This window comes from Condylura cristata, unplaced genomic scaffold (genome assembly GCF_000260355.1).
Source record: "Condylura cristata isolate star-nosed mole 26May11 unplaced genomic scaffold, ConCri1.0 scaffold00006, whole genome shotgun sequence".
Lineage (NCBI taxonomy): Eukaryota > Metazoa > Chordata > Mammalia > Eulipotyphla > Talpidae > Condylura > Condylura cristata.
In genome coordinates, this window is record NW_004567107.1 from 16,871,454 (window position 1) to 16,898,743 (window position 27,290).

A 27,290-nucleotide genomic window follows, 5' to 3' on the forward strand; every position below is an offset into this window, starting at 1 on the left:
TAAGAATATACCCTTGTTGATCTATCATTTCCACAATGAAGTATAACCACAACGCTGTAGAATACAAATATAAAATTATGCTTAAAGGTAAGAAAGAAATTCTTTAAAAATCAATCAACACCCATGTTTGGCTGGGGAGACAATGAATGGCTTTTCCTTCTTTTTAATTTTCTGTACTTTACCTAAATTTTCACAGGGAGAGAGACTTTCGCGATGGACAAGTCTGAACTCTATTAAAAAGGAAGCTCTCAACTACATTTCATATTAAAATTTAATACAGCAGACGCTTCCTCTCCTGCCAGTTAATTCAGTAAGTGATCAGGATGACATCCTTTCCCCTACAATATGCAATACAAACTTTCCCCGAGGGGAAGAATCGTAATCTCCCGCAACTTGACACATTTCCCAGCCTGCATCTGGAATCACCGACTTCCAGTAGGTCGGGCCCTGTGCTTTGTTGTTCTTAGCAACCATGCATTTCTGTTTGCTATTATTCTTTCTTAGCTGGGTCTTGATGGGTGCCCCTGCCTATATATAGGGTCTGAGGTCAGCACATCTGATGGCCTTTTCGAGCTCAGACACTCACAGTTCCCTCGGCCCGCTCACACATGCGTTCCAGAATTCGGTGAATACTGGTGAAACTGGGTCTGTCTGTGGGCAGCTTGCTCCAACATAGGCGCATTAGATTGTACAGCTCCAGGGGGCAGTTCGCAGGGCAGGAGAGGATGTTGCCATCTCGCACGTAGTAGATGACCTCCTCGTGGGCCATCCCATAGTAGGGCTGCAGGCCGTAGGAGAAGATTTCCCACAGGACCACGCCGTAGGCCCACACATCTGACTCAGTGGTGTAGCGGTTGTAGAAAATGGACTCCGGGGGCATCCAGCGGATAGGGATAGCGTCATTTTCGTTAGCTTTGTAGTAGTCCGCCGAGTAGATGTTCCTGGAGAGGCCAAAGTCGGCAATTTTCACCACCATGTTCTCACCCACCAGGCAGTTCCTGGTGGCTAGATCCCTGTGGACGAACTTGCGCTCTGAGAGGTAGGCCATGCCTGCAGCGACCTGCCTGGCGATGCACAGCTGCTCGGCGCAGGACAGGGCCGGGGGGCCGGGGCTGGACAGCGGGGCCCGCATGGTCAGGTCGCTGTGACTGAGGCTGCAGCGGGCGTGAGGGGACATGCTGCGGAGGAACTCGTTGAGGTCTCCATAGGCCATGTATTCAAAGAGCAGGCACATGGGTTTCCCGACGGCACACACGCCTGCAAACAAAGTAACATCCCTTGAGAGGTTAATTTCTAAAGCACACTGCAAGCAGGACACCCAAAGTAAGGGACTGGGCAGAAAATCTGGTTTTTGTTGACAGCGTCATAGCCCAGCCTGACCCAATTTCTTTGTAAACATCTCGTATTTACCGTGTAAGGTATAGCTTATTTGTGGCTTCTCTTAAACGACCCTAGCTACTGACAGACTCACCTGCTCTCCGATTTTCTTTCTACCAACCTTTAGCAAAGTACTTACCGTGATATGTTATAATCATCCACTTACTAGTTTTTTCCCCAACAGTTTAGCACTTTGAAAAGAGAGGCGGCACCGTATTTTCGTTTCAATTCCACATTCTTACCATGTGTTTGGCACAGCAAGTGCTCAAAGACACAAACAAACAAACAAAAAACTGGTGAGTGGATTTGTGAGTGGATGCTGGTTTTGAGTGGATAAGGCAATTGCTCTTGTGTTTCTGCTTGCTTCTCAGAAGAAGGATAATACGAAAGACACATGGAATTTTGAGAGGATAACAAGAACAATCCAACAGCTTAGATTAAGTGTTCAAGTTGCTGCAGAAAAACGTTTTGAAACTTGGGTTTTATAGTGGTCATTCTAGAAAGAATGGAAAAAATTTTAACATAGTCTCAGATTTAGTGCCAACAAAACATTATTAGATAATCTGAAAATCTTGCAGTGTTTGAATTTGAGAGGAAAGTTACATACAACTTGAAATATTAGATCAAATGGGCACAAATTCACATCACTGTAAAAATAGATTATTAGACCTTATGTTTTAAGGTAAAAAATAGAAGTCTGTTCAAAAAGGGAGAGCAATAAAGAATTTTCTTATGTTGGCTTATTTACCTTAGTGTTAGTTTTTAATTCCAAGAATTTTAACATTCAGTATACTTATATGTACTGGAGAAAACATTAAAGAAATGACAGCACATTTTCTGAGAAACTGAAATCTCTTGAACTGAGATTTTATAATGAAATTTTCCACTTCCTGATAACAAAAATGATATACATATATCTGATCAAGGGTTTAAGGAAAAGGCATGAGGGAAATATTGAGGAGGGAAATGAGTAGAAAATCTTTTTTTGATAGAAATTATTTCTTCACTTGTATTTTCCTACCTAAGAGTTTCACAATATTGGGGTTATCAAATTCTGCCATGAGGGCTGCCTCCCTCTGAAAGTCAGCTTGCATGTCTGCTGAGGCCTCTTCTTTGAGCATCTTCACTGCCACCATAGTGAAAGGTTCGTAGGGAAGCAAGCCTGGAGCCCTGAGAGATCAATTTATTTAGAAAGAAAGCAAAGGTCAGAACCATTATATATATATATATATACATGTATGTATATACACACACACACACACACACACATATACCTATTCATATTCTTACCCATCACCCCACTTAATAAACACAACCTGTCCCAGAACCACAGAATCCAAAAGATGTCTACCGTAAATTGTATTTAAAATTCTTGGCTCTAATGAATCACTGGAGTTATTTCTAAATTACAGGAATTCTAAAGGGTACAAGCTCATTACCATCCTAAGCCCTTATTTAATCTCTGGCCAGAATCTGAACTCTTTGAAGGCAGGGACCATGATTCATTCATCTTTATATGTCCAAAGAGCTAAACTGGTATCTTGCAGATTTCTGATTCTGAGTATAAGTACTTGGTTTTCATCAGTCATGTAATCTCCTCACCAGAGGAGATCTGGTGGCTTCTGCCTGGGACTCCAGGCCAAAGTGACAGTTGGTGATTCAAACCAAATCCACATTCTCTTTCTTGCACAGCTGCCGATCTCTGGGGTTGCACCAGAGATAACATTTGATGGCAATTCACACATGACACTAAATGGACCGGGCTTGCCCCTATAAGTGAACCCCTTTCTTAAACACATTGTTTTCCAACATTTTAACTTCTCTTCTCCCTTTTTCTGTCCTGCCATTCCATCAATTCCTACTTGATATCTGTACTTGTCAGGCTGTGAGGTCTTATATGGAAACACTACTTCAAAGTCAACTGTGAATGAATAAATATAACATCAGAATTACTATCTAAAAGCAATGTAAGAAATGATGACTAAACATGTGTGACAAATTATCTTCTGAAAAGAAAGTTGGATTAAACTATTGCTACCTACTTGTGATTTGAACACTATATAAATGAAGTATGCTTATATTTGCTAGAAACTATTTCTTTAAATGTAATACTATATATTCTTTCTCTATACACAACTCTGTTTCCAGCAAAGGGGTGGGGGAGAAATTACTAAGATTTTAGAGCTAGCGTTCAATACAAATAAGGGGCTCATGACATAACAAATAAGCTAATTTGATAACTCATAAGTATTGTGTAAACATGGAAATGACCTGGCAACTTTTCAGACAAACATTTCAATGGAGAGATTCTTTTTTTTTAATATGGGTAACTTTACCTGGCTTGAAAGACTCTTCCAAATGCTCCCTCTCCAATATCTCTCACATATTCAATGTTATTCCTTGGATACTCCAGACTGAGCAATTTGGGATTCAGCAGAAGTGGCATCCTCTGGTACATGGGGTTGGGATGAAGTCTGTCTAGCAAGAGCTCAGAAGGAAGGGTAGTGAGGGTGACTGCTGCTGATTCCCTGAAGGGAAGATAGGGAAGACCTATAATGAGCTTAGACCTCTGTGTGGAGACTGGTTCTAAAGAGACCTGGCACTTAGGAGGAAGCATGACAATTATACTAAAGCAGGCAAATATCCTCAGTTTTAGAGCAAGAAAGTAATTTGCTTGGTCTGCAGTCAAGGCACATCTCAGGAATTTTATCATGCTCCAATCTCATAGTGGCAATGGAACTAAGGGAGAAGATGAAAGGCACAGAGATCCATATTCTTCTAAAGGACTATTTAGATTCTATCTGCGATGAAAAATCAACCTTAAGACACATGAAGCCAAAGTCAAGCCAAAAAAAAAAAAATCAGTGATATATTTTTTAAAGATAATGGAGTGCTTAATTTTAAAGGTAGTGAGGTAGGCATAGATACTGTAGGGTAAATGAAGTAAATCAGCCTTTTTGCACCTAGACCAAGAGGCGTGGGCAAAGGGGCTCCCGCACCTGTTATTAAGGAGAAAGAGCACAGTGCTCATGGGCAGATGATCACACCTGTGCCTGGAGGAGCAGGATAAAGGCAGGGGTGGCCACACAGAGGGAGGAACACTCTGAGGCAGGGCCATGAGATGCACATTGAGAATAACGCTGACAGAGAGAACCCCAGAGAGGGGTGGGGAGGGGGTTGGAGGGAGGGTTGGGGACTCAAATTGCCTCCCAAGCATCTCGGCCCCACCCCTCTTCCTTGTGCCCTGTTCAGCCCTCCCCCCAACCCCCTTTCCTTGCAAGCCAGCCTTCCTACCTGGCTCCTAGCTCCAGCATTAAAAGGCCTGTAATATCCACCAGCAGCTCCTGACTTGATTCATCTCCCTGAATATACAGTGAATCTGCCTATCCTGGACACGCTTGCACTAGAATATATTTATATATTCCTCCTTCCATCCCCCATTCCAATATTAATTAGAACATTTTCAAATATTATAGCTAAACTAGATACACACCTTTTTTTATTTTTCCATTGTTTTCTTCTTCGGCAGCAATAAAGAGTAGTTATGGTCAGCAGCACAAATATTGCAAAGCTGGACATGATGGAGATTATTACAGTCATGGAGTATGTAGGTGAGACAGAGAAGGAAGATGAGGAGGAGGAAGGCAAATTTGGAATGTCCACACTCGGCTTTGAGGATGTCATTGGTGGGAATGCTGTAAGTAAACGAGGATTGTTTTCATTCATGCTTAAACATTTCAGAATCAGTTTATGTATTTAAAAGAGCAGTAAACTAAATTAAAAAATGTGTTTGTGTATCAAATTCTTCCTGCTTAGATATCAGTAAAGTTCAATTGTAGGTATCTCATAAGATCCAGTTGTAAGTAAATCCAGCATCTAAGAATCATGTAATTTCAAAGGTAAAACTCAGAAAAGAAATATTTTTTTCAAGGAGATTTGAATCCTGGGTTATGCTTTTCCCATTGCATCCTATTGTTTAGGACCTGTTGACAATTATACAAATTATTACGTAATTAAATAAAATAATTTCCTGAAGGGACACTTGAGGTCAGGATAGTCCAAAGCTAGCTTTTATACACGTTTACTATTCATTTACAAACAGAATTTTAAAAAATAGAAGAAGATAAAAAATAGAAATATTAGAGCACAAATGAGTAGCAGTTAGTCCACCTAAAGTTGAATTCCTACTGAAAAAGTTCAATGTAATATAAAAACACGGTAAAATCTGCACAACTACAGGAGACCAAAGCATGATACTCATATCACTGTTTTTGGGTTGAAAAGTCCACTGTATATTTATTAAAACAATCTTAATTATTATATTCTAAATCCTTTTGATAGGTTGATTATAGCCCCCCTCCCAAAATGGGTATTTTTTAACAATATATTAACAAGAATGTTTTACTAGCTAAGAATGAAAATGTGTACCCCAGTAATAGAAAATGAACCTTACTTACAAATATTTGTGGGGACACTGACAATCTTTTCTCAAGTCAGAAAGGCAAATCTCAATAGAAGACAAAAAACTAAGCAGATCTATTCTCGAACCACAATGTGATTAACAAGAGATTAAATGAAATCCAATAGGGCATCTAAAACTAGAAAAATTCAGTAACTTTTCAATCAAGGAGTAAAAAGTAGCAATAGTTACAGTTGAGAAAATGATTTCCTAATAGTGTGTAGTCAGTTTGGACAAAGCTGTGCCGAATGATGAACTCATAGCATTGTCTCTTTCCCTTAGATAAAAAGAATGAAAATGAATGAACTAAATATATTATGCATGGCACTGAAAAAGAGACAAAACTACAGAAAACAAAGAATGGTAAGTAAAACAACAGCCAAGTACAAGCAGAAATCATTAAGTTAGAATACACATACCACAAATGACAGAATTTGGAAAATAGGTCTTATTCAAATATATAGTAGTCTATTTGGTGGAATTTTAATTTTAAAAAAGATAACAAAAGCACAAACATACAAAATTAAGAATGAGAAAAGAGTTATGACAGTAGATTCAATGTTCAATGAAAATGAACATTTTATGCAGTTATGTCTCAAGGAAAATGACATATTAAGTATCAAATTTGAAGAATTAGAAAACTTGAATATTGTTGTAATTTGAAATATGAAAGTCATTATTGAATTATGGATATAGTCTTCCAGAAGATATAATGTTCCTATTTTATAATGTGTTACAGTAGGAGAAAAATCTTTCAAGTTATTTAAGAAAGTTATTATAATATTAATATCATAACCTGAGAGTGTTAGCACAAAAGTGTGTATGTAAATTATAGAACATAGATAAAAAGGATCTTAAATGAAAATATTTGTAATTGACTGCTACATATTAAGAGAATAATGGTTTAAAATAGGTAAGTAATAAACAATCACAAGGTCATGAGAAAACTTTCATTGTATTAGATTCCTAAATTCATTTGAATAGGATACTGCTCAAAGCAGAGCTGAAGGGTGGCCATATGGGGCTTCTCAGCTGAGGAGTAGAAGCAGTGAGAACAGTCTAAGTACCAATGTAGGCCACCAATTTTGAATCACACTTTGAGACATTCCTCTCTGGATGATCAGATGAAATGATTACTTAATGACATTTGGAGTTCATTTGCTGACATGTACCAAAGATTTCATAAAACTATTTTTTAGGGTAGGAAGTTCATTTTTGCAGCTTATTTATGCTGCTCACCATTCTTTTTTTTTTTAAGATTGATTTTACTTATATATATATATAAGAACTGGGGTTCAGGCCGGGGTGCTGGGGATAAGAGGATTCACTAGACAGAATGGGGAGCAGAACAGATGGATCTACTGAGGGGAGCAGTGGGCGAGGCAGAAGTCTGGGTCAACCCCCTAGCCGGGGACAAGCTTGTGCTATAGTGACTTTTGACAGCTTCCTAGTGTTGAGAGGTAAACCCTTGCGCAACCAGGGAGGCCCCTGCTCACCATTCTTTATAGTGAATGTAAAAGGCAGGGATATGGCCATTGTGTGTTATTCCTGTCTAAACTAAGACTTAAAGTTCAACACCTTCCTCACATTAAACCTTGCTGAATACTTGACAACGAATGAGAATGCACAGAAACGCGACACAGACCGCAGTCATCAGTTACAAGTCCAGTCATGGTAAACTTGGATGGCTTCAGGACCAACAGCTGAAACATTTCTTTTTCATTCCTTCAATTTCAGAAGAACTATTTGACACATTTCCAGAATAACAACTTTTTAGTGCTTTCCATAGCTGCTCGTTCACTAACTCTGAGCAGTTGTGTAAGTACCAGCAAGCCATCTTTGACTACTCCAAATCTTAGCTCCCTAAGTAAGGGGGAACAATGTTGGCACTGAACCAAGTGCAGAGGTGATTAGCCTGGGATATGTGTCATAGGAAATGAAGCTGATTTAAGCCTTGAAGCACTCAAGTCCGAGGAAGTTGACATGAAACCTTTTCTAATTTCATTTAGAAGATTTCTGCATTCTGCTGGGTTCAAGCACCATCTGACACAACTTAGTTATAGGACATCACTTGTCAAGAAACCTTCAATTCTTTCCTAGGGATTTGAGAGGGCCTCTGTTAAAAACCTTTAACTTTATAGTTCTGAGATTAGCTGTCTCAAAAACACCTGTTTTTCCAAAAGAAGGATCTGTTGTCACAAAGGTCATGAATTGGATCCAGGAAGAAATACTTTTTTCCAGCTCTAAATAATGAGATGATACAAAAATCATGAGTACAAAGTCAAAAGGTGGTATTTTCGCTTTGGCTCACACTCCAGCCATAGAAAAGATAAAGTAAAGTAAGTTGATCACCTTGAGGTAGGAGGTATTATTTATATCATTCTCTAAATATGGTGAGCTCTGTGTGCTACTTAAAACTATAAGCTTCTCCAATGATCTTCACTCATGTTCTACCCAGGGTGAGAACAGTGAAAAAAAAAAAAAAACAGCCTTCTTTGTAAGTGGTAGAACATTCTGTTCCTGACATCATGAAATGTGAGTGTAAATACACATGCATGAATCCAGTTACATACACATTGGGTTTAAAGGCACAAACAAAATTACTTACTTGTTAGGTTTTCTTTTTTATAATCTGAGGGGGAAAGGATAAAAAGTGGTTTTAAATGAGCATTCAGATACCTCATCTAGTCTGTGGAGAGTGCTAAGCAATGCAAGTTCTCTTTCAGCTTTTTCATATAAAAGTGGGAAACATTCTTTGCATTCGAATGTGAAAGGATTGCGTTGTTGAAATTAAACCAGCTGTTAGGGCTGACAGCAAAGCTCCTTACAAAAGAAGTTCATGAAAGCAACATGCAGAGATTCGGCTTTGTTTTGTGAGGTCAGCATTTTCAAACATGTGGCTTATTTTAGCATGCTTGAAAATCTGTTCCATTGGCTAAGTGAGAGGATTTTATTCCTTTATTCTTCTCCTCTGACAATATATAAGATGTCTTAGCTCTTTCACTGCACATTCCAGAAAATGTTACAAGCTCTCTCATAAGATCTGTTAGGAAATAAGACCTCAAGCAGTAGTTAAAAGTGCTCTTCAAACTATTATATTATTCATTAAAAAAGAAAAGTGCTCTTCAATTTTTTTGCAACAAATGACATCAATCCTTATGCTAACCTGTGTGTTAGGGTAGCATTAGAATCCTGTTATTAAGTAACTAAAGAAGGCAGAGTTCAAAACAAAAATTAGAAGTGTCTGGAAATATTAGGAGATCTAAGTTCACACTTTGCCTCAGATTTCTTTTAACCTCCAAAATTTTGAAAGAACTCTGTTACCTAAATAAGGCAGTCTGGTGCAGGCTGTGGGGTCCCAGTGCATGCTGGGAAGCTTGCTGCATTCTGGCAGAGAGAGCAGATGTATCCCAGATCTGTAGAGTCCTCTGTGGATCTTTTCTTCCACTGCCAGCCATTCTTTTGCACAGAAGAGCTCCTTCACTGCCAGGCAGTATTCCCTAAAATATTTTAGTGGAGAACAAAACTTGATGAATTACAGCATGTTAAGCCAACTTTGTGGCAGAGCCTAAATTTTATATTTTGAAAACATCATCATGGGACATGGTTTGTTCTCATACAAGGAGTTTTGAAAGGACCCCTGTATTGTAAATTATGTGAGACTTTTGGGGGGACAGTGTTTTGCCCTGTGAGATGCAGTGCTATCTGGTTTTACTTCTAAACATATTTAATGTGACTAGGGGAAAGAACTTTCAAGTTCCAGAGGAATTTAAAAATGCCATAGGAATCCCCCCTATATCTCATTTCAACATCTTATCAAAATAATTGAAACTTGGGGGTGGTGGTGGAGGAAAGCACAGAGAACAATAATGGAAGAATATGGGGGGTGGCTATGGTGACTAGACTGTCAAAACACTAGCAAGGATGGAAAAGTTGATATTTCAATACAAAACACAATAAAAAGTGATTGGTACAGTACAGGAGTAAGCACCATGGTTCATCAATTTCCAGTATGAGAGGTTTTCCTACAATCTCAGGGCTAGTGGAATAGTCAGGTTCTCTGCATGCTTCAGCTATACTACTTGAATACTTCCAATATTGAAATCTCAAAGGAAGGGATTTTTTTTTTCTCTTTGGGGAGCGAGATTTTCTTCTAAAGAAACAAAACTGGTAAGTTACTTTGTACCTTCAAAAGGACATCTGTGGCACGTAACCCAATCTAGGACATACAAGTTGGAAAGTTACTCAGTACATTTATTTTGTGCTAGCATGCAAAGATAAAATTCAATTTTAATTTTGGTAAACATTTCCAAAAGTTCACTTATGACAGAGGGGACTTGATTATCATTATTTATAGGCTGCACTGTAGGCTGATAGAGGAATCAAAAGACTATTTGTCAAAGGTCTAATAGAACTCTGTAGAGTGGTTGATACATAGATAAATATGATAAAATACAATGGTCTTATTGTATGCCAGTAATAACTTGTCAACAAATATAATAGAAAAATTACCTCATTGCTGACAAGGACTAATGAGTCATGATTGATGAGATTTATTTCCTCTCCATAAGTAGCAAAGGAAACTGGAAATAACCAACAAATGCAAGAATATATATTTTTTAGATGTTCCTTTATACCTAGAGATGGGCCTAATTTTTATTGTCATTAATGAGTCAGTCAACTCGAGTTGATATTTCTGTACTAATTTTTCTTTTTATACTGTGGTCATACACAGTAATTGCTTGAAGAGTCTTAGGCAGCATCAAGAGCTGATTGCCATCTTTATTCCTTCACCTTTTCCTATTTCCATCCCAGCTACCCAAATAAGGAAAAACAGCAGCAAAAAGCAGCGAACTACTACTAGTGTTGTGCCAGATTTCGAGTTTCCCAAAGACCACCAAGGAGCAGATTCTGATGCAAAGCACATGAGGGTCTTTATTGTAGGCTTCCGCCTGGGCTCGAACATGCACCGACACAGCGGCTGAAGTTGAGAGCCCCGAGCTCAGAGAAGGCAGGGTTTTTATTACAGAAGAGGGGGAGTTTCAGCCCAGCAGAAGGGAGTTTTAGCTCAGCAGTATATTGATTGGTGGACATTGAACAAAGTTATCTTGTCTTAACCAAGTTGGTCTATGCATGTAAGATGTGACCTTCGCTACTCGGCCCGCATACCTTAGGACATCTGGTGCTTTCCTGATATGTACTGGTCGCTTGCCTACTTGCTAATTGGCTGTTGCGATGGGATGAGCAAGATTAGGACTTTTACAGCTAAACTCGGCCTTGGAGCCTTGTTGATAACCAAACACAGGCCTGGCTTGTTTAGAAGCATTCTGAAGCCTGTCAAGGCATCAGTTTGGTCTTTCACTAGGTTCAGCAATGTGGGTGATAGCCAACATTGTGCTGAATAAAAAAAGTCAGACACAAGACAGTGTGAATAGTATGATTCTAGGAGATAGTGGGGGATTCATTAGAAATGAGGACCAGGGAGCTTCGTGGGTGTTGAAAATATTGTCTTGATTGAGGCTATGTGTTGAATACCTTTGTCAAAACTCCTGGAATTATATGTTCAAAAGAGGTTCAGTTTACTTTTGGTAAATCATAATTCTTTCAGTTAGATAGCACAATAAAAATATAATATTTTCAAAAATCTGATTAAAATCACCCCCAAATTACATAGTACAACTCTCATTTGTTAAATTCTCAGGAAATTAATAGCACCTTTATTAAAACAAGGTATATGAGAAATAATTGCGCCTCTAGATTTTGGGGACACTGAAATCAGTACCACAACTATATTGTAGTCAGTGCTGTAATTGTTCCTGGTTTTATCAAAACAGAGGTGTAAGTTTGATTTCTTTAAAGGAAAACTTAAGTATCCAGTTTCACTCTATATATCATGGATGCAGCGGTATTATAATCCCTTCGAGTCTAATTTGCAGATAAGGAAACTAAGGTCTAGCCAAGATTACATACATCTAGAAAGTAGTACAAACAATTCATAATTTGAAATTTTAAAAATCATATTGATTTTTTTATACTTAATAATGAAATTAAGAATCATTGACTGTGGATTTATAAATTTCAAAGTTTAAAGGGTGTGCCTTTAAGCAGGTATCTATTTATAATCTATTTGCCCAATTCCAACATCTAATCCCAAGTAAGACAAGAGGTCAATGTCTAAATTAGAATAGTGTGTGGAATGTACCTCAAAATAATATTCTGAAATGCTCGACATGATCTCATATTTATTGGCAAATAATGCTGTAACACTTGCAATGTCTCATTTTAAATTTTGGCTTACCAAATGAGGTCCATGTTAGTTTGAGATTTTGTTTATTGTTTCATAGAAAACAGGGATTTTATAAATATCATGATAATGTGAATACTAAAAAACAAAGCTAATGAGATATTTATACCTTCAGTGATATTTTCTAGAAACTCACAGCTCTTCAGTCATATGATAATGGTAGTAATTTTGTCCAATTAATTACTTTCTATTTTGAAAAAAAGCTAGCTATTTCCTTTATGATTATACATGACAACTTTTCCTTGAAAATGCTTCCTGTTTGCAGATAGACAAATGAAATGTTTTCATTTATTTGCATTATTAAATTTTACCTGCAGATGGGTATAGGAGCAGGCATTATTCCAGGGTTACATTCTTGGAAGATGTGGTTACATAGCAAAGCTTCCACAGCTGGCCTGCAGAACGGGCTCACTGCTTTCAGCTCATTCCAGGCAGTGTGGACCAGGAGTTCTTGGGCCTCCTCAGGGTCAGTGTAGGAGTTGTTGAAGAAAATAAGAGCATCTTTTGCCAGAACAGCATTACACACCTCCCCTCTGTACTGAGTGCAGTAGCCTTTGTTATCTTTCTGTGGTTTACTGAAAGAAGCAATGAAAAATATTTTCAATCACATGCTATTTCTTAGCTGTCTTTTTTTCTTTAACTACAAGATTGTTTCCACATCTGCATCACAGAAATAGGAGACAATTGTACTAGCAAATTGGTTGAAACATTCCACGTGAATATTGTCTTCATTTTCAGCTGCAATTATATCACCTCTGGCTACTCCAGAGGGCTATTATGAAGATCAGATGTGATAACAGATGTGGAGAGTTTTTTTTTTTAAGATTTATTTATTTATTCATACAGAACTGTGGTACAGGCCAGAGATGAGGAGGGTGAGAGGATTCACCAGGGACAGAGTGGGGAGCAGAACAGGCAGACAACGAAATACACTGCTGAGGGGAGCAGCGGGCGGGTCAGGAGAGGTCTGCCACGCCATGTGGATCTCCTCCAGGGGATCGAACTCATGAGGAAGTGGCTTAAGCTTCTTAGTGCAGTGCTTTAACCCACTGCACCACCAGGGAGGGCCCCAGAAGTGGAGAGTTTTAGAAACTATCAAGCACTAAATGGATTTGAGAATGTTTATTATTTATATTGTTAGTGAATTTGATTATTCTTATTTGCGCTGCCTCACATATTTCTTATAGATAAGCTGACATAAGCAAATAAATGCATCTAGAAAACATTCATCATGATTAACAAATGACTGAGTATAATTTAATTCAAAAGCTTTATGAACAGTTTAGTTGCTATGAGTTAACTGCCTAAATTTTGAGCACATACATATCTTTGCAATAACTTCTATGTCATATTTTCTTACTTAAATCTCTTAGTAGAAATCCATTAAAGAATAAAAACAAAAATGTAGGGAGAATAAAGCATGAGGTCAGGTTTTCAGCTAAAATATGTAACAACAACAAGCTGGATATGATATATTAAGGGAACACTACAGCATATATCCATATATTCACCAAACAAAAGAGCATCAAAATATATAAGGCAATTAATAACAACTCTGAAAACAGATATTGGGCAAAACACATTAGTAACTGGGGACTTCAACACCCCACTTTTACCAACAGACAGATCAACCAGACAGAAAATACATAGCACAATAGCCTTAAAGAATTAAACCACGTGGGATTAATCAAAATGTATAGGGCCGAACATCAAAAAGCTGAATATACGTTCTTTTTAAGTGCACTGGGACATTCTCCAGGGTTGAGCACATTTTGAGCACAAGACAAGTATAAACAAATTGAGCAAAGGAGCTTTTGTTCAGATGGAGTAAAGATCTTCCTTATTAAAACTGCAAGATGACAGCATCTTCTCTGGTACAGTGGTATCTAATTAGAAATCAATGATAAAAATAAAGCAGGAAAAACCTCCAATATGTGGATTTGTAATGAAGAAATTAAGAAATAACTCAAAATGAATCATAATGAGGGACACAGCCTTCCAGAACTTACTGGAAGGCAAAGCAAAAGTGGTACTGAGAGAGTAGCACATAGCAATACAGGCCCACATCAGCAATAATAAAAAACTCATATAAATAATCCTATCTTTCACATTGTAGAATTAAAGAGCACTAATTACAGTAGCAAAGTTAATAAATAGCTTAAGTACCCCAAAAGAGATGAGTGAACCCGGAAGATGTGGTATATATATACAATGGAATATTACTCAGCTGTTAAAAAGGATAAACAATTGCCTTTTGTGACAAAAATCTATGGAGCTGGAGGAAATCATGATAAGCAAATTAAGTCAGAAGGAGAAATACAAATACCCAGTTGTGTCACTTATATGTGGGATGTAGAGAAAAAAACAGAGTCAGACAGAGCCAAACCAGTAACAAATCCTAGAAATGTGATTTTAGAACTGAGGCTACCAGAGGGGGAGAGGAGTGTGAGAACAAAGTGGGAAGGGTTATGATGCTAGTCTGTCTTTTGACAGTGGTAAGACCCCTCCCCAATCACCTAAAGTCTTGTTTCTCCAAGTGCAGCCCTTGAGACTACTGATAGAACAAGACCAGAAACAAACAGCTGGTCCTGTTGCTCATTCCAACAGTGGGGCAGAGGTCACAGGGATCTGTTCACAGAATGCTGGTTATTTTGGATGATCTGCCAGACTATCTCCTAAAGTGCTAGTTAATATTGCACGTGGAACCTGTCCCTTTCTAGGCTCCCAACAAACTAAACCTGGCTGGCCTCCCCTTTTGTAAGGTTTCTGTTTTTAGGGGCAAGCATGGGTATTTCATCACAAGTCCCCCTTTTGATTTCTTTTATAACCGACAGCTCTGCTTGGTTAAATGGAATATTTAAAAGATTCTGTGCTCCCCCTGCTTTTTAAAAATCTCTGCTTTAACCTGTACAATTCACATCCAGTAGAACATTTTAAAATGTCATCTTCCAGTTTTGATAAGGGAGATATTTACCCCTTTTGAACAAATAATTCTTTGCTCAAGGATACATTCAGATGTTCAACTGCAGATTCTGGGGTTAAAACATTCTCAGTAATCCAATAGAGTCTGTCTCTTAGAACTGTGATGGCCATTTAAATCCTAATGGCTATTGTCTGGTAAGTCAAGGCATTGAGACTATATGAAGCTAGCTAAGATTTAGGTCAAACTTTCTTATGCAATTAATTATGTAATTTCATGGAATTAGAAACAATAGGAAGAGTTCTAGGTCTTGCTCAGTTGTGCTACCTGGATTAATGTGGTAGTTTATGAATCTGAGTCCTTGAGAGTTTGCTCTGTAGGTTTCTAGCTACATGGGCTGGCCAACCCTTGCTGCTCATGTAAAAAACAGCAACAGTAATAGTTTTTGCCCCATAAAGTTGCTGAAGTGATAATATGTAGTGTAAAATGTGCCACAAAAAATTATCTGCTATTATCATTATTCCTGTTATTGATTAATCACTCTGAATCTGTTTCATCATCGGTAAAGTTAGATAAAAAGTTAACCACACTGCACAGATTTTTTATTAAAGTCAATTTCATGCAAATAAATCACTCTGTTTGCAAAATGTTATATAACAAAGTAAAACTTTCTTATTTAGAAGTTACAGCTATAGGGAAGTTAAGGAGTCAGCAATTTGCTGTCCAAAGACATTCTCTTCCTTTTTCTCCTGTACAATAGGGATAAAACATTGTTGCTATTTCATTGAGCAGAAGTTTAAATAATGCATATGTAGTTTTTAGCACAGTGCCTGATACAATACTCAATGGATTTTATCTGTCTTCATCTTTGTCATCTTGTAATAGTATTAAAAGTCTTTGAAATTAGAAATAATCTGAACTTACAGTATTCAGAAAACAAATAGCATGCCAAACACAAAGTAAAGCATTAATATAGTAATAACAGCTTACCTCCATTCTGTTAACAGGAAAGAAAGTGCCCACAGGAAATGAGATTAAAGGGAGAAAAGAAACAATAGTTAGTGCATTTTTATCTTATGGTTTGCAAGTGATAATTTGATACCTATATGAGCTAAGTTTCTGAAGAGTTCTCTCCTGCCAGGAGGCAAGATGCTGTATTGAAAAGGCAGATTTAGAAAAAGAGATTAATAAAATATTGAGTGTCCCCAGGGACTGAGTTCTCCTTTTTAAATTGAGCGAGCCATGCACATCATTAGTCCAATGTCAGAGCTCCAAATTTTACCCTGTTATGAAGGGACTCTGTATAAAGAAGATTACGCTGGGAGAGCCAGACAGGTGAGCAGAGGAGACAGGATGGTCATTTCACAGACATGCTGGCTTTGTGGACCAGTGACCTGTGCACACAGCCTCTGCTGTCACCATCTTAAAATACTTAATTTTTAAAAAGATTTATTTATGAATACGAACTGGGGTACAGGCCAGAGGTGCAGCGGTGATGAGAGGATTCATCAGAGACAGAGTGGGGAGCAGAATAGTCCGACAGACGAAGTGCACTGCTGAGGGGAGCAGTGGGCAGGTCAGGAGAGGTCTGCTATGCCATGTGGATCACCTCTGGGGCAGGGATCGAACTCATGCAGAAGTGGCTTTAGCTTCTTAGTGCTGTGCTTTAACTGCTGCGCCACCAGGGAGGGCCCTGCTGTTGGCATTTTAAAGAGTTCTAAAATGAATTGCCCTGACAAGTCAATAATCTTGCAAAACCATGTGAACTACGAGTTTATATTTCTGCTAATTCCCTTCTACATTAGCTGGTGTTGGTCACTGTAGGCTGTTGTAAGCTCGGGTGTGTGACTATTTATGACTTTTTGAACTTTACATTCAAAGAGTGTGAAGGTGAGATTTAGAAACCAGCCTACACAAGGCACCTAGATGACTCAAAACTCCTGCCCTGTGGCTTGAACAGATGGAAAAAGATATCACAAAATCCTTCCAGAAAAATGTATGTAATTTGGAAGGGTCAGTAACAATTTTGGGTCACCTGAAGAATGTTCAGAGAAGCAGAGGATATTTTCATTCCATGGTAGGGTGGGTGGGTGGGGGGGCGTGAGGATCAGGGAAGGGTTCCAAGATCCAAGTATAAATGGCTACTTTTACCTCCCAACTAGATTTTTTAAGCTTCCCAATATTTACAGTCTCTTTAAAATTACCTCAAAAAGTAAGTGAAACTTTGGCTCTCTTCTAAGACACACACTGACACTAATGTAAGAAAGCTGCCCAACTATAAAAGAGTTAATGCTTACGTCTTACGCCTCACTGCAGAACAGCTGCTGGTCATTTAGTGTGGCCACTGGCTGTTACTCATTTACTCATTTCCTCTTTGTGAAGAACAAAATTAAACACTTTTCATCAATTTAAAAGCAGATAAAGCTACCTTGAAATGCAAGGGTTGGTGTCTGTTTTGTAGATAAGAACACTTTCTACCTATTGTGCTCAGTCACTGAGTATATAGGGGGGTCCTGCCTCATCACCTCCTCTCCTAATTGGAGATACCACTGAGGATACTTAGGACTGTGAGTATAAGACAGGAGAAGGTATGAGACCTGGCAGTGTATCAATTAGCCAGATCAATTAGGGAACACAGAAGTATCTTTTTTTTTTCTGTAATACTGTGAAACATCAATGCCTTTAGAGTATCAAAAATAAAGCAATGTGGTCCCTTTGGGGGCGGATGAGCAACTTCAACACTACCCTCATTAGATTTTGGCCATGCTATATATATTTATTTGCATTTCAATTTAGTAACCAGAACCCCCCCCACACCCTAAAAGAAGAGGCACTGCATAGGTGGGTGTTTTGGAACAATGGGAAGTGGCCGATGTTAGAGGATGAGAGTGACCACAGATTCATTCCCATACCCTGAGACTGGACCTACAAGAGTTGTAGAGAATGAGAAATACAAACATGTATTTTCCTTGACTGAATCCCTGTGTCTTTTCCCACAAGCCCCAGCTTGACTAAAATATAGTTACCATGTACTGTATAAGTTTAAGGTATATAAAGTAAGGGTTGGCTTGCCACACTTATATATGGCAAGATGATGGCCAACATGGCATTAACTAACACTTTCATCACAATATTTATGACTGTTTATTTTTCATGATGAGGACATTTAAGATTTACTATCTTTGCAACTTTCACTATGTAATACAACATTAGTAACTACAGTGACCACATATACATTAATTAGATCCCCAGATCTTATTCACTTTGTAAGTGGAAATTTGTACCTTTTGACTAATGTCTCCCCATTTCTTCTACCACCAGGTCCTTGGTTAACAGTCTGCTCTCTGTTTCTATAAGTTTGGCTTTTTAGATTTCATAAATAAGTGATATTATATAGTATTTGTCTTTCTCTACCTCATTTATCTCAGCTTAATGCCTTCAAGGTCCATCCACACTGTCACAAATGACAGGATTTCCTTCTTTCTTGTGGCTGAAAATATTCTACTGTATATATGCCACATTTCAATGGAAATAAATTGTTTCTTTGTCTTAAACAATGTTTAGTGAATATGGGAGTACAGACATTCTTTCAATATGTTTTCATTTCCTTTGGATATATACCTAGAAGCAGAATTGTTGGATTGTATGGTAGTTCTATTTTTAACTTTTTCAGGAGTCAGTCACACTGTTTTCTATGGTGATTGCACCAACTAATAGTCCACAAGAGTTCCCTTTTTACATCCTCACCAACAGGTATATTTCTTGTCTTTTTGATGGTGACAATTCTAACAGGCCATTCTAACCTCATTGTGGTTCTGTTTGTATTTTCCTGATGATTAGTGATGCCAAACATCTTTTTATGTACCCACTGGCCATTTGTATGTCCTCTTTGGAAAAATGTGCATTTAGTTCCTCTGTTCACTTCTTAATTGTATTGATATTTTTATTATTGTGTTGTGTGAGCTCTTAATATATTTTGGATATATTTTTTTAAAGATTTATTTATTTATTCATACAGAACTGGGGTACAGGCCAGAGATGCGGAGGGTGAGAGGATTTACCAGAGACAGAGTGGGGTGTGCAGAACAGGCAGATCGAAGAAGTACACTGCTGAGGGGAGCAGCGGGTGGGTCAGGAGAGGTCTGCCACGCCATGTGGTCACCTCCAGGGCAGGCGGGAATCGAACTCATGTGGAAGAGACTCAAGCCTCTTAGTGCTGTGCTTTAACCCACTGAGCCACCAGGGAGGGCCTATTTTGGATATTTTTAAAGGGTTTTTGTTAGGCTTTAATTTGAGTAGTTTTAAATTTACAGAAAAACTATGAAGTTAGTACATTAGTATAAAATGTTACTGTTAACCAAGTTCACACTTCTTATTGATAGGAAGAATTTAAGAGAACCAAATAAGACAGGGGGGGGGAGTGTACTGTTACTACAATACAAAACCCAACAGAACAATACAAAAACAAACAGACAATTATTAACCAGAGAGATCCTACAGCAAAGGTGAACAGAGAGGGATAAGAAGGGGAGAGGAATGTGGGGGACTATGGTGATGATGGAAAGGGGTTGGGGAGAAGTAAGTATTGTTATATATTTTGGATATTAACTCCTTATCAGATATTTAATTTTCAAATAGTTTCTCCCATTAGTATGTTGTCTTTATTTTGTTGACTAATTCTTTTGCTGTGCAGAAGTGGTTTAGTTTCCTCTAAGTCTCACTTACTAATTGTTATTTTTGTGGATTGTTCTTGGTGTTCTTTACCATTGTCAAGTAACTTCTTCCTTATGTTTTCTTCTAGGAGTTTTATTGTTTCAAGTCTTAAATTCAAATCTTTAATCCATTTGAAATAATTTTTGTTATGGTGTAGGGTAGGAGTCCAATTTCACTTTCCTTTATGTTGTCTGTTTTTTCCAATACTATTTATTGAAGATACAATCCTTCCCCATTGTGTCTTCTTGGTCTCCTTATTTAATATTAGTTGGCTACATAAGAGGGTGCGGGGAGAGAATATTTCTATGCTTTCGTTTGTGTTTCATTGGTTTCTGTGTCTGTTTTATGCCAACACAATATTGTTTCAATTAAAATAGCTTTGTAGGATGTGCAGTCTCAAGCTTTGTTCTTTCTTCTCAGAATTGTATTGGTTATTTAGCATGGTCTTTTGTGCTTCCATGTAAATTTTAGGATTTTTTTCTCTTTCTGTAAAAATATCTTTGGAATTTTGGCAGCAATTGCCTTGAATCTGTAGATAACTTTGGACACTATACATTTTACCAATATTAAGTCTTCTAACCCATGGACATGAGTTTCTTTCCTTTTTTATTGGTGTTGCTTTTAGTAAGAGTCTGTAAGAATCTGTAGGTTTCCTTCTTTGGTTAAATTGATTCCTATGTATTTTGTCTTTGATGCTATTGTGAATGGAATTTGCCTCACTCTTTTTTCAAATGCTGTCAGTGTCTAGAAACACGATTTCTGTATGTTGATTTTTCTTCTGCAATTTTACTGTATTTGTTTATTGTAATAGTCTTTTGTTTGTAGAGTATGGGATTTTCTATATAAGAGATGCTATCTGAAGAGGACAACTTCACTTCTTCCAATTTATGCCTTTTATTTCTCCTCACCTTGCCCCCCTTTTTTCTAACTAGAACTTCCAGAACTGACAGTATACCAGAAGTGGTGACAGAAGGAGCCCTGCCTTTGTTCCTGATCTTAGTGGGGGCACTTAAGCCTTCCATCATTGAATATGTTAGGTTTGTCATATATGACCTTTACTCTGTTGAGATATGTATTTTCTATGCCCAAATTTTGAGCATTTTTATCAGGAAAGTATTTTGTCAAATTATTTTTACATCTAATATAATGATCATGTGACTTTTACTTCTATTAATATGTGTGGCATTGTCACACATTCAGTTGAAATGCATATATGAATCAACCATGCTTCCCAAGAAGAAAACCTATTTGATTGTGGTTTCTGATCCTTTTAATGTGCTATTGGATTTAGCTGAATAATGCTAATATTATATTGAGAATTTTTGCATCTATCTTCATCATGGATACTGTTCTTCAATATTCTTTTCTTGCAGTGTCCTCATCTGGTTTTGGTATCAGGGAAATGCTGACTTTACAAAATGAGCTTGTGAGTATTATGTGTGTATATTTGTGTGTGTGTGTGTATGAGTTTGAAAAGGGTTGGTTTTAATTCTTCCTTAAATGTTTGGGAGAGTTAATGTCTGTGTCTATTTTGATGACCTCTAGCTCTTAGGGCTATGATCATTATAGGGGTCATGGACTGTCTTGCTGGTCTCTGCCATGGGGCCAAGGGTTCTGATGACAGAAAAGGCATCTTGCTAAATGCCAGCATCCTGGTGAGTTTAAATTGCAACTTGAGCCTTTTGGGGTTCTGACTGAATGGGAAACACAACTTTCTGGTTCACAGGAGAGCTTCCAAAAGTTTTCTGAATGCTTTGATGACTAACCAAAGACAAAAATGGCTCAAAAAGAAGTATATCACATTTCTTAACTAATACATAAGACCATGGGCATACATGTATAAGAGTTTTGGGAAAATGAAGCTGATATTTATTTTTTTGTTTTCCTTCAAACACTAGAAATATTATTAGACATAGTCTTTACTTTAGACAATATTTTTCCATTTCCAGTTTTCCTGCTGTGATGAGTAAATAAACAGATGGAGCAAAAGCTTCAAAGTGAAATACAAAGAATGTGACAAAGGGGACTGTTGACTACAGAACACAAGGGATGGTTGCAGAATGCCCAGAGAGAGGTGCCATGTCTGACTTAAATCTATGGTTTGCCCATGAGAGGGCAAAGGACTGAAAGCAGAAACTACACCCATGTGCTGAAAGGTTGGAGAGCATTAGACCATGCTTCTTTTAAATGATTCTGAATTAATATGACTCCAATAGTCCATTTTTCACTAACGTGTTTTTGCTTTCCTAGAACATTGGTCTAGTTTTGGGAAGCCATTTCCTCAGTGATGACAGAAACATCTTCATGGGGAATCCAATAGGTTTAACTGGTCTTATTCCATTGCAGTCATGAGAACACCTTCATTAGATCTGCCTAAGAAATTTTAGGAAAAATGCAGGAGTTTCATGTTTCCTCATTGTCAGTGAGACATATTGAGAAGCACAGATCACTGGTTAAAAAAAAAAAAGTGTATTGTAGCATGTAATGAAATTTCCCAAGGGAATCCCTCTTTACTAATCTTAGTGGCTATTATTTTTTCTGTGTACAAAAGGATTCACATTTATTGGTTCAAGTAATTCAAAGTCATCAAAGATTTAGTTATTCTACCATCGCCTGAATCTTCTCAGGAACTTATGTTTTGACTTAAGTTATTTTCCTGACATCTTCCTCAAAAGTTGAGACATTCAAAAGTTCAGTTCGGCTCATTCTTTTACCACATCATCACATTCAAAGACTTTGAAATCTTTTCATTTCTATTCTGATAGTTCCTGTGTATTGCTCTTTTCCCTTCTGTACCAATTGCCACTGCTGTGGTTCAGACCTTCATTAACTTTTATACTCCTTACACAGCCTCTTGAGGGCTTGTCAAATCCTCAGTCCTCAACCTTGCAATGTCTGTTCACTTGATAAGAGCCACATCTGAACTAATCACTTCTCTCCTTTAAAATAGTTAAATGACTACCCACCAGGTGAAAAATACATTCAGCCTACTCAGACTCTTTAGGAGAGTCTAGCTCTACTGTGTTTTTCATGCTTTCTCCCCACTCTCTACTCAGCCCCATTCTCTCCCATTCTAACCTGGCCAGCTGACTTACTGTTTTCTAGACCAAATCCAACCTTTTCATTTCATATCTTGTTTCCTTCTCAAATTAAACTTCTTTCCCAAGTTTCCCCTTAAGTTCTCCCTCTCTGGTTTTCCTGCTGTGCTTAGTCTATGTTTCTGCAAGTGAACATACTTTCTGCCGAACACAGATGGTGACTTGATTGCCTTTTACAATGAAGAGCCCTGCAACGCAGAGACTCTGTTATTTACCCCACTTGTTTACTCCATTTGCATCCTTTACCCCCTAACACAATCATCTCAATTCTGTATGCTTAATAGATGCAAGTAAGAGTGCTTTATAAACAATAAAGAGATAGAGTCACTTTTTAATCATTTGTTCATGCTAAGTTTGAATTTACTTTTAGGGTTCTGGAAGGAATGATTTCCTATCTGTGGACATTCTAAAAGAACTGACATGGTGTCTTAAGATATTATATACATACAGCTTCCTGGAGAAGGAGACAGAAAGGACTGTTGGTTTTAGAATTTTCTTTTCTCCTTCTTAGGTATAACTCAGAGGGCCAGCCTTGTCTAATGCTCCCTATTTAGTACTGAGTGGCCTCTATTCACCTCATATTAAAAATCAGAACATCACTGGAAATTTCCTACTGGGAAGATCAAAGAGGTGACAGTGTAATATGAAATAGACTCTGGGGCTGGCCTGAGGCAAAGGTTCTACTGTGCTTGCCTTGCAAGTGAGGCCAGGCATCTCTCTGCTGACCCTGGGGCAACAGCCATGCTATGAGTATAACATGACTGGCATTTCCTGAGACCGGGTTTATTTCCATCTCTACGAATTCCACAAATGTTCTCAGAAGCCTTTGGGACATTTAAATTTTTAAATAAACCTTTAACTCAACATAAATATCGTAGAAATCCTAGAAGGCCTTTTCCTTACAAACACTGTAAATCCTGCCATCACTTGCAGGAAAGGGAAAGACCACAAGGTAGATCGCACACTCACAGCAGCCTCAAGAAATAGCCATGCAGAAGTTGGCACACGCATGTTAAGTGTCTGCCAATGTACTCTTGGAGAGCCTGGGAAAGTCTGATTAACTTAGAGAAAGTAAAAGGTATGGGGGGGGGAGAGGAGAGAAAGGGAAGGAAAGAAAGGGAGGAAATAAAGAAGGGAGGGAGGAAGAAAAGAAAAAGAAAGGGGGATGGAAGAAAAGAAGAAAAAGAAGTAGAGAGAAACACACTCCTGGATACTAATACCCATTTGAGGCAGTTACTTGAGGATTTAGTTTTTGATCCAAAATCAGTGTTTAGGTTAATCTTTGGAGTGTCTCTATAGAGGAAAAAATAACCCAAAGAGGACTGGAGTAAGAGAAAAAAGAAAGATTTCCCCAAAGCAAGATATTGTGGAATAGTGGCAGCTACCCCTTCCCGGAGCCATCCATGTAGATAGAAAATTCCACCCTACCTGCTATGCTGAGGGTGGAGGCAGCCTTTGCAGTAGTGAATTTCTCTCCATGCTTATTAGTAGCTATGCATGTGTAGAGTCCTGGCTTGGTGATAAACAGCTGCAGCCTTGAATCAATCACTCGATCTTTGACACTTTCCTGAATAGACCCAGAAGAAATCTGGTGGAACAAGGGAAAGCAGAAGGTAGAATCAGGGAATTACTAATATGCCACACTAGAAGAGTTGACAGAAAAGGATCTGGGATTATAATCAAAAGCAGGTAGTAGATTAAAAAATAGCACCAAATGTTTCCCTCTCTATGTCCTTGATCTTGACATGTGACTGTAACTTTTACCTCCGGAACTTAAATTGTCCTATGACATGTTTTAGAAATACACAGAGACTTGTAAAGTTCTTGAACACTGCAGCTTGATTTTTGTTGTTTTTGGAAACGGTGGCCCCCTGTGAATAAGCAGATCTAGTCTACCAGTGGCTGAGACACACATGACCCAGTAAGCCCTCTGCTCCAACAGCAGAGAGCCAACAACCACCACCAGATATATGAGGAAGGCCATTCTGGGCCAACTAGCATTAGTCAGTCAACCTGCCAATCACAGGAACTAGATCAGCCCAAAAAGGAAAACCTGACCCAAATCAGCAAAACCACCCAGTTGACCAGTTGACCTCGAGACTTGTGTCTATTAATAAATGACTATGGTTTCAAGCCACTAAACTTTGAAGTGGTGGTGATACAGCAATAGATAACTACTGCAAGTTATGAAAGATACACCACATGAAGTGTTCTCTCTGTGAGAAGTTAGACTGTCCAGTATGAGAGGTTGCAGATATCTTCACTTATTTAATTGATGCTAGCTTAGTTTCATAACTGCTCATCAGATAGATGGATGATTATCAGGAAAAATGGTTGTGATGGAAATTTTATTTCTGTGGCATGAAAATCAATTGTCCTCAAATAGCAGGGATACCCATGCACTATTAGCATGTAACTGAAAGTTTGATTTATGGCAGGGCTTATTATTTAGTCCCGCCATTGCAAATCTGTGGGAAGGACACATTCTGTCTTGCCCAGCATATTCTGTCAGATTGCAGGGTCAGACTGGTACCCCAGCTTGACCCAAAAGCCCGTGTTTTGCATCATTATTCCATAGGTGCGTTCCCTCATCCTAGAAGAAAGAGCAAGTAGGAGTCATTAGAAAACAAGAATAATAACCTCAAGAAACCAACCAGGAGCAAGACAAATGCCTGACAAATGTCACTGTTTTCTTGAGCACGTACCCTCTTTTCAATAGTTATTCTTTAGTTACCATTACTTATCTGAGGGAAAATACCAATTTCAAGAAAAGTTGATCTAGAGTGGCTTTACTTATGTTTAGAAGTACAATCCCTTTCCAGCTTATTTACATGAAATCTGTAGAACGGTCACCTTCACCTTCTTTTACAGTTAATTCCCTCCTTCAAGAAGTAGGTGTCTTACTGCCATGGAGAAAACTTAGTTATGAGTCATCCCCCAGTGCTGACTAAACTCACGTTATTTTCATGTTCACACCTAAGAAAGTCACTCTGAAAGGCTTCCTTAAGGTCATGGAAAACATTCTTGTTAGGAAAGAGAAGTGAGTTTAAATGGTATGATCTCTACTACTGGATTTCATCCAGGTGTTGAAATAGTTCAGCAAACAGACCAACAAGTCTCAGCCTCATCAGGCTCCATGATGTGACTCCTAAATGCTTTTCCTCCTGTTTCCAGAGGCCTTGCTTGATTCAGTTTGTGACTCATACACAGCAGGCCTTGTTAGTCATAGTTTGAATTTGTTTTTCTTGCTTCATGGATCACCCTGACCAACAGTTTAGTATTTTTGATGACCTAAAAATAAAAACAAACCTTTACCTCCATTTTGATTCTATTTTGCTTCTCAGGATGAAGAGATCTGAGATAGGTTAGGTTCAGAAAATTATTGAGAATGTTGAATTAGGTGAGCCTAGGCAAAATCCTTCATCAGAGTGACTGTACTGGTATTTATGGTAAATATATTATTTTCTCCAACTCCCCAAGGCCTTCTCTCTCTCTTTTAAAGATTTATTTATTAATGCACACAAGAACTGGAGTACAGGCCAGAGGTATGGGAGGTGAGAGGATTCACCAGACACAAAGTGGGGAGCAGAACAGGCAGATTAATTGAAATACACTGCCGAGGGGAGCAGTGGGCAGGATAGGAGAAGTCTTATCAAGTGGGTCACTTCCCTGGTCTGGGATGGAACTGGTGTTTCTTTAGGATAGCTTTACAGTGCTGCTCTATAACTTGTTGCGCCACCAGGGAGGGCCTCTCTCCCAGTCATTCTGACCTAAAGGCTAAACAGCTTTCTGCTCTGTGTGGGATTCTTTTTCTGAGATAGTGATTTCAAAAAGAGGCTGAACAAGGTAATTCCATCAAATAATCATGAGTCACACCTGAGACAATGTGTTCTTGAAGATGACAAAACAGTATAAAAAAATGTGGAAATCTTTTTTTTATATGTCATCAATAAATTTATAATGCTGTCTTGAGAGACCCTGTCCTCAATTAAGGGGATTTTGCAACTTCATCAAAATTTGACCTTCATACAAGAAGACCTTTGAAAGGCATCCTGGCTTTGTCTTACAAACAGTTCCCTCTAGCTGAGGAAACCCTCCTCTATTAGGATGGGTCCAGTATGATCCACAATCAGGGAATTATAATCATGTGTCTCTATGCATCATAGAAAAGGAGATAGTAACTGACACAATTGTGTGTATTGTTGTTGATCAAATAGACATAATTATTGGCCTCACTCAATCTGGTTACTAAAATATTCCAGATAGAACTTGATATATGTAATTATTTTAGCTTGCACAGTAAGATAAGCAGACTCCAAAGCTCAGGTACTTTGAACCAAAATTACCATCTCTTAAAATATATGTAAAATACAGGCAAGCCCCTTTCAGAAAATTCATGAACATTCTTTCCAACATAAG

The 27,290-nt window shown here is 38.2% G+C and overlaps 1 protein-coding gene across 3 annotated transcripts in view; it reads right to left on the minus strand.

Annotated features, from left to right (window-relative positions):
- Nucleotides 1–567: 567 nt before the first annotated feature.
- MUSK (muscle, skeletal, receptor tyrosine kinase) overlaps nt 568–27,290 on the minus strand; it is a 71,532-nt gene continuing 44,809 nt past the window's right edge. For 2 of the 3 annotated variants that reach the window (XM_004677441.1, XM_004677440.1), the window contains 7 exons: nt 24,300–24,459; nt 16,051–16,057; nt 9,161–9,336; nt 4,871–5,072; nt 3,714–3,905; nt 2,399–2,547; nt 568–1,257 (listed from right to left, as the gene is read on the minus strand). In XM_004677441.1, coding sequence (XP_004677498.1) covers nt 575–1,257; nt 2,399–2,547; nt 3,714–3,905; nt 4,871–5,072; nt 9,161–9,336; nt 16,051–16,057; nt 24,300–24,459 — 1,569 coding nt within the window. In that variant the 3' untranslated portion in view covers nt 568–574. Of the gene's footprint in view, nt 1,258–2,398; nt 2,548–3,713; nt 3,906–4,870; nt 5,073–8,444; nt 8,469–9,160; nt 9,337–12,451; nt 12,716–16,050; nt 16,058–24,299; nt 24,460–27,290 lie in introns of all 3 variants that reach the window. The other variant, XM_004677439.1, reaches the window with a different exon arrangement.